Source organism: Pongo pygmaeus, chromosome 6 (assembly GCF_028885625.2).
Source record: "Pongo pygmaeus isolate AG05252 chromosome 6, NHGRI_mPonPyg2-v2.0_pri, whole genome shotgun sequence".
In the NCBI taxonomy this organism is placed as follows: domain Eukaryota; kingdom Metazoa; phylum Chordata; class Mammalia; order Primates; family Hominidae; genus Pongo; species Pongo pygmaeus.
The window spans coordinates 105,869,351-105,881,853 of NC_072379.2; the positions used below are offsets into that span (position 1 = coordinate 105,869,351).

The following is a 12,503-nucleotide window of genomic DNA, read 5'->3' on the forward strand; positions in this document are numbered from 1 at the left end:
TATCATTAAATCTTTGCAGATCAACAGACATAGGTTCTGTTCTCTTTTGCCCTCTCTATTAGGCCTTACTGAATCTGCCTATTATAAAAGAGTTATTGAGAAGATAATCTGGTCTCATTCTATGATTCTAACCTATCATGGCCATTTATTTTGCCAGTCAAAACTACTCTTTTTTTTTTTTTTTTTTAAAGAGAGACAGGGTCCCACTATGCTGCCCAGGCTGGCCTCTACCTCCTAGGCTCAAGAGATCCTCCCAAGTAGCTGGGATTATAAGCATGTGTCACACTGCCCAGCACTAGTCAGAACTTCTATATACTGTATTCTGCTAGTCAGAGCTTCTAACTACACTGGACACAAATTCAACTATATGTATTTAGGAATAAAATTAGAAGAGAAACAAACAACTGTTTAAACAGCACCCATGAGTCTATCCAACATTTTTCTTACAAGATAGGTGATAAGAAACTGCTACTGCTTTAGCCAGCCTTGACACAATAAATATGATTCTAGTGTTTAAAGAAAGGTGTGAAAGCCAATCACTTGATCTGATGCTCAAATTGAAAGTTTAAAATACTCTTTCAATTTTGGAGGAAAAGCTGGGTGGGCTAAACTTACTGAGATGGTATATTGGTTTCCAATATGGTTCCTAAATATAGCTATACTACTATACTCCATGGGTGACCTAAGAGATTTTCAGGGGTAATTTTAACTATACAGTTGGACCTCCATTTCTGCAAATTCTACATCCAAGGATTAAACCAACCATGGATTGAAAACCTATTTAGGCCTACAATGGTTGTGGCTGTAATGAAACATTTATTCACATTTTTTCTTATCATTCTCTACGCAATATAGTATAATAACTCTATGTATAGCATTTACATTGCATTAGGTATTATAGGTAACCTAGAGATGATGTGCATAGGTTATATGCAAATATTATGTCATTTTACATAAAAAACTTGAGCTTCCCAATGGGTCCTGGAACCAATCCCCTACAAATACCCAAGGGATGACTACACTCTGCCTCTTTTTTTTTTTTTTTTTTGAGACGGAGTCTCGTTTTGTCGCCCAGGCTGGAGCGCAGTGGCGTGATCGCAGCTCACTGCTGCCTCTGTCTCCCGGGTTCAAGCGATTCTCCTGCCTCAGTCTCCTGAGTAGCTGGGATTACAAGCGAGCGCCACCATGCCCAGCTAATTTTTGTATTTTTAGTACAGACGGGGTTTTACCATGTTGATCAGGCTGGTCTCGAACTCCTGACCTAGTGATCCACTCTGCTTTTTCTTAACACATTGACTGAGAACCTATCCCAGCATAGGATTTATCTCCCCTGTAGTTTCTGAGCACCCAGGTTCCTTTTATGTCACATTTATGCAAGTGGTCCATCAATAAATGATACTGTCTGAGGTAATTACAGGTATATTATAACATCGATTAAAATACAATGACCACAGCATGATTATCTTCTAGCTTCTCATCATCCTACTTAGTGTTACACTTTAAAATTGACTCCAGCAAGAGCCAGAAGTGTTCAACTAAGGGTGAAAAATTGACTTCTTCAGTTAAAAGTCTTGCAAAGTCTTTTAAGGTATACAAATAAATTACAAATATTTAGAGACTTGGTATATACTTAATTTATAATTTAAAATAAAAGTAAACAATAAAATTTAAAATAAAAATAAAATTAAGATGCCAACTAACAGGTCAAATTAAACAAACATACTCATAATCTGGCTTTTTTGGTATGAATATATCTTGTGCATCATCTTCCATGTGTTGTAGGTCAACATAGAGGTCTGTAGTTCCACTTGCATTAAAATTCCCTTGGATATTCTGACTGTATTGTTGAAGACGCTTCCATAAGTCATTATAAAGACGTAATAATTTGGGGTATTCTCCTTCAAATGCCTGCTTCAAAAACATAGAAGCTGCCAAGCAAAACAAGAACATGAATTAGAAAAATAATAAAATGTAGTAAATGTTTCTTTTGCATATGAAGTGGGTTCCAAATAAACCACACTACAGGGCAAACCAAAGATGTGTTCTAATGAGGCCTTTTATAACAATGCTAATAATAATAATTTTCCACTTTGACTATTCACTGCATTTGATGTGCAGGTCATATTTTGAAACCTAATCTATATTAAAAAAAAAAAAAGAAAAGCCCACAATTGTAGTTGAAGATTTCAATTCCCTTTTTCAAGAATCAAGAAAATAAGTACACAGAAAATCGGGACAGAAAACTGGACAGCGCTAACACCCAACTGACTTAATTTACATTCACACAATACTTCACGCAAAACAGCAAACACAAATTCTTTTCAAGTGCACATGGAGTATTTACCAAGATCAACAATATTTGGTTCCATTAAACCAGTCTCAATATATCGAAAAGGCTTCAAGCCATACAAAGCTTGTTCTCTAACCAAAATAGTTTTAGATTAGAAATTAGTAACAAAAAGATACCTGAAAAGAATCCTCAAATATTTTTTTTTTATTACTATACTTTAAGTTTTAGGGTACATGTGCACAATGTGCAGGTTAGTTACATATGTATACATGTGCCATGCTGGTGTGCTACACCCATTAACTTGCCATTTAGCATTAGGTATATCTCCTAATACTATCCCTACCCCCTCCCCCAACCCCACAACAGTCCCCAGAGTGTGCTGTTCCCCTTCCTGTGTCCATGTGTTCTCACTGTTCAATTCCCATCTATGAGTGAGAACATGTGGTGTTTCATTTTTTTGTCCTTGCGATAGTTTACTGAGAATGATGATTTCCAATTTCATCCATGTCCCTACAAAGGACATGAACTCATCATTTTTTATGGCTGCATAGTATTCCATGGTGTATATGTGCCACATTTTCTTAATCCAGTCTATCATTGTTGGACATTTGGGTTGGTTCCAAGTCTTTGCTATTGTGAATAGTGCCACAATAAACATACGTGTGCATGTGTCTTTATAGCAGCATGATTTATAGTCCTTTGGGTATATACCCAGTAATGGGATGGCTGGGTCAAATGGTATTTCTAGTTCTAGATCCCTGAGGAATCGCCACACTGACTTCCACAATGGTTGAACTAGTTTACAGTCCCACCAACAGTGTAAAAGTGTTCCTATTTCTCCACATCCTCTCCAGCACCTGTTGTTTCCTGACTTTGTAATGATCGCCATTCTAACTGGTGTGAGATGGTATCTCATTGTGGTTTCGATTTGCATTTCTCTGATGGCCAGTGATGATGAGCATTTTTTCATGTGTCTTTTGGCTGCATAAATGTCTTCTTTTGAGATGTGTCTGTTCATATCCTTTGCCCACTTTTTGATGGGGCTGTTGGTTTTTTTCTTGTAAATTTATTTGAGTTCATTGTAGATTCTGGATATTAGCCCTTTGTCAGATAAGTAGGTTGTGAAAATTTTCTCCCATTTTGTAGGTTGCCTGTTCACTCTGATGGTAGTTTCTTTTGCTGTGCAAAAGCTCTTTAGTTTAATTAGATCCCATTTGTCAATTTTGGCTTTTGTTGCCATTGCTTTTGGTGTTTTAGACATGAAGTCCTTGCCCATGCCTATGTCCTGAATGGTAATGCCTAGGTTTTCTTCTAGGGTTTTTATTTGGAACTACAAAATGCTTCTAAATAACCCATGGATCAAAAAAGAAATCAAAAGGGAAATTAGAAGTATTCTGAACTGAACGAAAATTATAACACAACATATCAAAATTTGTGCGATGTCACCAAAGGAGTACTTGGGGGAAATTTACGCAAATATTTACATTTGAAAAGAAGAAAAGTTTCAAATCAATGACCTAAACTTCCATTTTAAGAATATGGAAAAAGAAGGGCAAATAAAAACCAAAGTAAACAGAAGAAATAAAATAATAAAGCTCTGAGAACAGATATCAATGAACCAGAAAATGAAAACAAGAAATATTGAAACCAAAAACTGGTTCTTTGAAAAGATAAGTAAAATTGACAAACTTCTAGCCAGATGGATTAGGAAAAAAGAGTAGAAACAAATTACCCATATTAAGAATAACAGAGATGATCTCATTACATATTACAAAATATTCTGCAGATACTGAAAGGGTAATAAAGGAATTATGAACAACTTTATGTGAATAAATTTGAAAACTTCCAGGAAATACACAATTTCCTTGAAAGAAACAAACTAACAAAGCTCACTCAAGAAGCAATAGATAGACTGAATAGCACTATACCTGTTGATTCTTTTAATTAAAAATCTTTCCACAAAGAAAAACTGCAGGCTTAGATGACTTTAGTGGTGAATTTTATAAAGCAATTTAAGAGAGAAATAAAAGCAATTCTATACCAATTCCCAATTCATTCTGAGGCCAGCACTGCCCTGATATAAAAACCAGATATTAAAGAAAAATAAAAACTACAAAACAATATTCCTTATGAAGATAGGTGCAAGAATTATAACCAAAATGTCATCAAATCTAGTCAAACAATATATAAAAAGTATAATACATCATGACCAAGGAGATCTATGTCAGAAATTTATAGTTGGCATATATATATATGTACATATATACGTGTGTGTGTATATATATACACATATATCTGGAATTACATATATATATATATATATATATATATATATATATATATATCTCTATATATATCTATATATATAGTCCCACTATATTGCCCAGGCTGTTCTTTAACTCCTAGGCTCAAGCAATCTTCCTGTCTTGGCCTCCCAAAGTGTTGGGATTACAGACATGAGCCAACATACCTGGTCAGCTTAATGTTTGAAAATCAATCAATGTGATTTATATTTTAACAAACTTAAAAGAAAAAGCGTATGCTCCTTTCAATAGATGAAGAAAAAGCATTTGAAAAAAATCTAACATTCACTCCTACTAAAAACTCTCAGTCAACTAGGAACAGAAAGGAACACACCCTTAACCTAATAAAAGGCATCTAGAAAAACTACGGCTAATATAATACTTAAGAGAATAAGTAATACTTTTGCTCAAAAATCAGCAACAAGACAACAATGTTAGCTTTCCCCACTTCTAATATCCTAGAGGTACTGGCCAGTGTAATGAGGCCTAAGTAAATAAGTAAATAAATAAGACATTCAGATTGGAAAGGCACACAGTCTTTTTAGACAGACCATATGCAAGCATCTATATGGAAAATCTGATGGAATCTATGAGAAAAGATACTAGAGTTAACATAATAACTGAATTTAGCAAAGTTGCAGGATATAAGATTAATGTGCAAAACTCAGTCATATGTCTGTATACTAGCAATGAACAATCAGAAGTTGAAATTTTAAAAGAATACAATTTAGAATAGCACTAAAAATATGAAATACTTACATATATCTGACAAAATGGGAAATAGCTGCACACTGAAAACTACAAAAACAATGCTGAGATGAAGAAGACCTACATAAATGGAAAGAGAGAACATTCATAGTTCCAAGATATTGTTAAATGTAAATTATCCCTAAATTAATCTATATATTAAATGTAATCTAATTTAAAATCAATGCAGGATTTCTTTTAGTAGAAATTGAAACAATGATCCAAAAATCATATGAAAATGCAAAGAACCCAGAATAGTCAGGGCAACAAAAACAACAACGTTGGAGTACTAATACAACCTGATTTCAAGATATATAAAACTATAATAATCAATACACTGGTACTGGGGTAAAGACAGACACATAGATTAATGGTGCAGAATAGAGAGTACAAAAATAGACCCACACGTATCTGAGAGACTGAATTTTGACAAAGGTGCAAATACAATTTAGTAGACACAGGGTAGAGTTCAACAAATGATACTGTAACAATTGAATAGCCATATGCAAAAATATCCTCTTTAACCCACACTCTGTACCTTATACAAAAATTAACTCAAAAAAGATTAAATTTTCTAAAAGAAAACATCTGAGGGACCTTTTCTGTCCTTGAGTTAGACATGATATGAAACCAAAAGTATGGTCCGCAAAAGAAATTGATAAACTGGACAACATCTAAATTAAAAGTATCTGCTCTTCAAAAAAATATGGCTAAGATAATGAAAATACATGCCCCAGAAAGGGAAAATCAATTTCACATATATCTGATGAAGCACTTTTATCTAAAACACATAAAGAACTCTCAAGTCTCCATAATAAGAAAATAGCCTAACTTCAAAAATGGGAACTTTATCAAAGAAGGTATATAAATGGCAAATAAACACATGAAAAAAATACTCAATCTCTTTAGTCAACAGGGAAATGCAAATTAAAACCACAACGAGATACAACTATATAACTGTTCAAATGACTAGAATTAAAAAGAGTGACCATACCACAGCCAAACACAGTGGCTTGTGTAGTGAAATAGTACTTTGGGAGGCTGAGGTGGGTGGATCACCTGAGGTCGGGAGTTTGAGACTAGCCTGGCCAACATGGTGAAACTCCATCTCTACTAAAAATACAAAAATTAGCCGGGTGTGGCAGTGCACACTTGTAATTCCAGCTATTCGGGAGGGTGAGGCACGAAAATTGCTTGAATCCAGGAGGCGGAGGTTGCACAGTAAGCCAAGATCGTGCCACTGCACTCCAGCCTGGGCAACATAGTGAGACTCTGCCTCAAAAAAAAAAAAATGACCATATCAAATATTGGCAGGGATAAACAAACTAGAACTCTTGTATAGCTTGTGGAGATAAAAAATCGTATACTCATTTTGCAAAAGAATTTAGCATTTCATTAAAATGTTAACTATATACCTAACATATTGTTAAATAATTCTGCTTCTAGATATTTATCCAATAAAAATAACAGTATATATCTATATAAGGAATTGTACCTGAACATTCACAGTATCTTTATTTGTAGTAGCAAAAACTGGAAACAATCCAATGTCCATCAACAGGCCAATGCATAAACAAACTAATATATCCATGCAATGGAATACTATGCAACAACAAAAACATACTACAATATAGTTGAATTTCAATAAAATCATGCCGCATGAAAGAAGCCAAACAAATAAGAATATATAATATATGCTAAATCATTCAATTTGTACAAAATTCTGGGAGCTACAAACTACCATATAGTAACAAAAAGCAGATCAGTGTTTGCCTGGGGATGGGGGAGGGAGATAGTGGAGAGAGTAATTACAAAGCTGTACAAGGAAACTTTTGGGAGTGATGAATATGTTCACTGATTGATTATTGTGATGATTTCAGGGGTATACTCATAGGTCAAAACATATCAAATTGTATACTTTCAAGACGTGTTGTTTATTGTATGCCAGCTATACCTCAGTAAAGCTATTTAAGAGAAATTATCTCAGAGAAAACTTCTTTGGCCTCCCTCTTCCCTGATAAAGCAGCAATGCACCATGGGCCTCAAGTAACACTATATGTTCTTTCACGGCATGCCAATAATGCAAGGCCCTGGGTTTGCTCTTGTATTTGGCAAGAAATCTTGAGAGATATGGTAACATCATCCTGCAGACAGACAGCAGACTCATTTACTATTCACTACAAAAGTGGTAGTTTCTTCAAGTTCAAAGTTCCTTACCTGCCATGTAATCTCTCTGTACACGCACCATCCACATGGGCCCATGTCATATCACCCTATAATATTTGGAGGCATGTGAAACTAAAAAACAATATGCTAATGCTCATGATGCTTGCTGTGTTGTAATAAAGTTCTAAACATATTTGTTTGAAGTATGTTTCTCCTACTTGGCTGTTAACTCCACGAAGGCAAGGACAATGCCTCTTTTCTTCAAAGCACATTTGGTACCTAGCACAGTGCCTGTAATAGCAGAAGTAAATATTTCTTAAATAACAGAATGAAGTTTTTTTTTTTTTCTTTTTTTTCTTAGAGACGAGGTCTCACTTTGTTGCCCAGGCTGGTCTCAAACGATCCTCCCACCTCAGCCACCAAAGTGTTGAGATTACATGTGTGAGCTATCATGCCCAACTGAATATGTTTGTTTTTTTTTTTAGGGGACAGTATCATTTTCACAAAAATCTTATCTATACAGAACAAATTACTATTGAGGGTTTAAGCCAAACTTTGTCAATATTATCTCAGCAAATGTGATTGATTAACTGTAAGTTACTTAAGTCAGTTATATTTAAAGCTTACAGACAAGTATTATATATTTAAATCTTGAAGCTAAGTTGTTCTGTTTGTTTGTTTTTTGTTTTTAGAGACAAGGTCTCAGTCTGTCACCCAGGCTGGAGAACAGTGGCACAGTCACGGCTCACTGTAGCTTTGACCTCATGGGCTTAAGCAATCCTACCTCAGCCTTCCAAGTAGCTGGGACCACTATGCACCACTACACCCAGCTAATTTTATTTACTTTTTAATTTTTGTAGAGATGGGGTCTCCCTATGTTGCTCAAATTCCTAGGCTGGTCTCAAACTCCTAGGCTCAAGGAATCCTCCCACCTCAGTCTCCCAAAGCACTGGGATTACAGGAATGAGCCACCACACCCAGCCAAAGGTAAGTTCTACTATAATTTATTTGATATGTAGTTATAAAGTGTTCATATTACCGATACAATTTTAATTATTTGATGAAAATTTATAGTACACCTACTGTACATTCTGATAATCAAATAATTTATACAAGGAAAATTACAGGTTAATTCCCAGTTATCTGGGAATGTATTATTCAGATTATTGCCTTGTGCAAACTTGTTTTTTTTTAATTAATCACTAGTGATTACAACACAGGCACAAATGTGGATATTAAACTCACATTAAACAACCTAATGACTATTAAAAAATATTTTATAATTTAGAAGATAATTCTATGTATGGTACTCCTACCAGGTAATAATAGGTCTGGGGAAAACTCTGATTAACAAAGTCTGCCTTTGATTTTATTCCCCTATCTTTGTCTTCTTGAATTCACTGCAATAAGAACCCCTACAGCTTCCAAAATGTGTAGGGACAGACCCATCCAAAACCTTGAGCTAATTCACATGAAGATTAAAGGATATAAATAGTCTATGTGCTCAATTTCTCTCTTCCCATCTTCTCTATTCCAGTACCTTCTTCTACTTTCTTCCCTAGCCCTGAACACTGTAAGAAGTTACTAGTTTGTATTGACTGTCCTTCCCCTTTAAAATGTGAGTTAAATGAAAGCAGGGTTATTATTTGACTTATTTTCCTGTGTGTTTCTTTTACCTAGATTTAACACTTAGCATTCAATTACTGAATGAACAAATGAATTGAAAGTAGAATGAAAAGGGGGTCTAGGTTTGGAGTTCTGTCATTTCCCCCTTGGAGTTATATCAGCCTTGTCTTAATCTTCTTACTACCCCTACATCCCTGGTTTAAGGCTTCACAGGACAGCTCTAATGTATCCTTTATCCTAGAGTTGGAGCAATCTTAGGTCTTGTCTTAGTCTTGACTAGCTGTATCTAAATCTCAACCTGTATGATGCTGCTTCTCCTGTATCTCCCTATAAAAGGACCAAAGACCTCCCGTCTAGGAAACTGGCTGGGGTCTGACCAAGAAAAGGCAGTACTCCTTAAAACTCTGCCAACCTTCAGATGCCCAAATACTGGGCAGTGCCAAATATACCTGGAAGGATTTAAGCATTCCTCCATTCAACAAATATCTGCTGACCACTTACTACATGCCAAATACTGTTGTAAAAGCTGGATATGCAATGGTAAACAAAATAAGCAAGTTCCTTTCCATATAGAGATTATACTTGAGTGAAGAAGGACAATAAACAAGTCATTATGTAACATAATGTCAGGAAGTGCTAAGTGCCTTGAAGAAAAATAAAGCAAGGTTAGAAAAGAGACAGATAGGATGTGCTATTTTATATATTTATCTGGGAGGACCTCTCTGAATGAAGCAAGGATATGCTCCATCTGGATATTCAGGGAAAGAGCAATTCAGAGAGAAGAAACAGCAAATGCAAAGGACATGGAATAGATTATCCTAGTAGAGGTTGCTGGTCATATTTTAAGAGAACTGCCTGTTGTTTGGAGGATTTGGCCTGAAACAGTCAGCCTTCATAGCTTAATTAAGTGCCGCCTTTGTGAGCAGGCTGCTACCCATTTCTTGCTCATTCCTTTTCCTAACTGGCCCAGTTCTCAATCAACTGCCAGGCCTTCACCTATATCACCCAGATTATGAAAGCAAAGGAAGCCAGTAATCTATTGCCTTTAGGATGTCTTGAATATTTTATGTTTCATAAATGTACTAGTTATCTATTGTCATGTAACAACTTTCCATAAACATTAACTGCTTATTTTAAAAACATACATATATTATATCATAATTTCTTTGGCTTAGGAATCCTGGCATGGCTTAGTTTGGTCCTCTGCTTCAGGACCTCTCACAAGGCTGTCATCAAGGTATCAACCATGGGTGGAGTCTCATCTGAAGAGTCAACTGGGGAAGGATCTGCTTCCAAGCTCTTGTGCTTGTTAGCAGGATTCAGTTCCTTGTGAGCTGAGAGCCTCAGTTTCTAGCTTGCTGTTAGCTGGAAGCTGACCTTGGCTCCTGCCAAGTGGAATGGTATGACAGCTGCTTGTATCGTCAAAATGTGCAAGCCAAGAAGGCAATAGAGAGAGAGCCTGAGAGCAAAATGGAGGTTAAAACCTTATGCAACCTAATCACAGGAGGGATACCCACTTTGTATGTACAAGTTAGAAGCAAGTTCTGCCTATACTTAAGAAGAAAAGATTACAAAAGTGTGCAAATACTAGTAGACAGATGTCACTGAAGGTGATCTTAGAATCTGTCTGCCACAATAAAATATATCATATTTCATTCACATTAATGGGAATTATATAAAAGTCAAATACTAAAGGCCATACAGCAAACTTGCAAACACCTACTTTTCAAATACTTATATACTGTAAAGCATATTAGTCCTTCCTAATACAAAACAATGACAAAACAAAATCAGTTTTACATAAAAAATATAATTGTCTAGAGTATTATTGGAAAAAAATGCCCAAATACGCTAAAAATAGTTCAGACATAAAATAAGAGTAGCAGAACAAAACACAGCTAAGTCATTTGCCCCAAGTTAATGAGTTTTTCATCATTCTTTCTGCTTTCGCCACTGAAGTGGGTAATAATTTTTAGAAGCAAATAAACATTTATATGAACTAAAACTAATTGTAAATAAATGTAATTTTCTTTAATTATAGTTCAGAAAAACTCAAGCCAGAATAGAAATAAAACAGACCTTTGTAAAACTCAGAGAAATCTCATTTAAGATTAACAGATATTAAAATGCAAGTTTTATATACAAACTATTAGGATGGAATGAATGAAAATATCTGGCTATAGCCCTAAGAGATTTCTCACATTTTGGTTTTCTATGGTTTCTCCTCCTCATAATGGCAGCAACACAAAGTTATGGAATCCAATACCAACTAGGTACGCATTCTGTACTGCAATCCTTTCTTTTTTAACGGGGATATAAAGCATACACAATCTCTTCCAAACGTCTAACTCTGTAAGCCTCAATCCACTGGTGATATGAAAATGGCCATCTTTCCTGTCTCACAGAAAAATAAAGGCTTCTAGGAAAGAAACTCTTCAATTTTCTACCTTCTTCCCGTCTATTTCTAGTCTTCAACTTTGACAGGAACACATGTCCAAGACCTATTCCTCAATTTCTGTTCTCTGCTTCATCCCAACTCATCTCCTCCAAGATTATTTGTTTCTTTTGTATTTTTAGCATCCCACTTTCTACTGGCTTCCTCTTAGGATCAATAAAAGATGCCTGAACATGCTCTCTCATGATATAAAAAAGTACAAACAAGATGCCAAAACACTCCACCTTAACTCTATAAACTATTCATTTGCAGCCACTGTCCTGTTGCTCCTTGTAGTAACAGTCTGCACACATTTGCTTGCCTCTACCAGACTGTAGCCAGACTTTCAACTGCCACAACACCACTGAAATTATTCTGGTGAAAATCACACTATCATTCCAACTGCCAACAACAGTGGGCATTTTTCTGATCTTTCATTTGATTTCTGTTGATCACTCTCTCCTTTGAAAAATACTGTCCATGACCCCATTCTTTCCTGTATTTTCTACTTCTCTAAATTTTTCTTCTTATTCTTCTGTGCTGACTTCCTTCCTCTGCCTTAAGTGCTTTCCTTAAAATTCTGAAAACACTGTTTTTATAGGTTTCAAACATATAATGTAGAGAGAATAGTATAATGAACCTCTGTGTATCCATCACTTAGTTTCAGCATTTGTCAACTCACTCTTGTTTTTATCTATATCCCGGCCAATGCCCCTCCATCACTACCAGTTATTTTGGAGCCAATAGCATTCTATCATTTCACTCATAATCACAAGTATATCTAATAGTAGGAACTATTTTCTTTATATAGCCACAGGAGGTCATTATTCTAAGTGAAGTAACTCAGGAATGGAAAATCAAATATTGTATGTTCTCACTGATAAGTGGGAGCTAAGCTATATGAATGCAAAGACATAAGAATGATATAATGGACTTT

General features: G+C 35.4%; 1 protein-coding gene across 1 annotated transcript in view; it reads right to left on the reverse strand.

The window, feature by feature from the left end:
• COG5 (component of oligomeric golgi complex 5) overlaps positions 1-12,503 on the reverse strand; it is a 377,356-nt gene that overhangs the window by 99,395 nt on the left and 265,458 nt on the right. Inside the window, exon 12 of the mRNA XM_054494192.2 lies at positions 1,724-1,928. Coding sequence (XP_054350167.1) covers positions 1,724-1,928 — 205 coding nt within the window. The remainder of the gene's footprint in view (positions 1-1,723; positions 1,929-12,503) is intronic.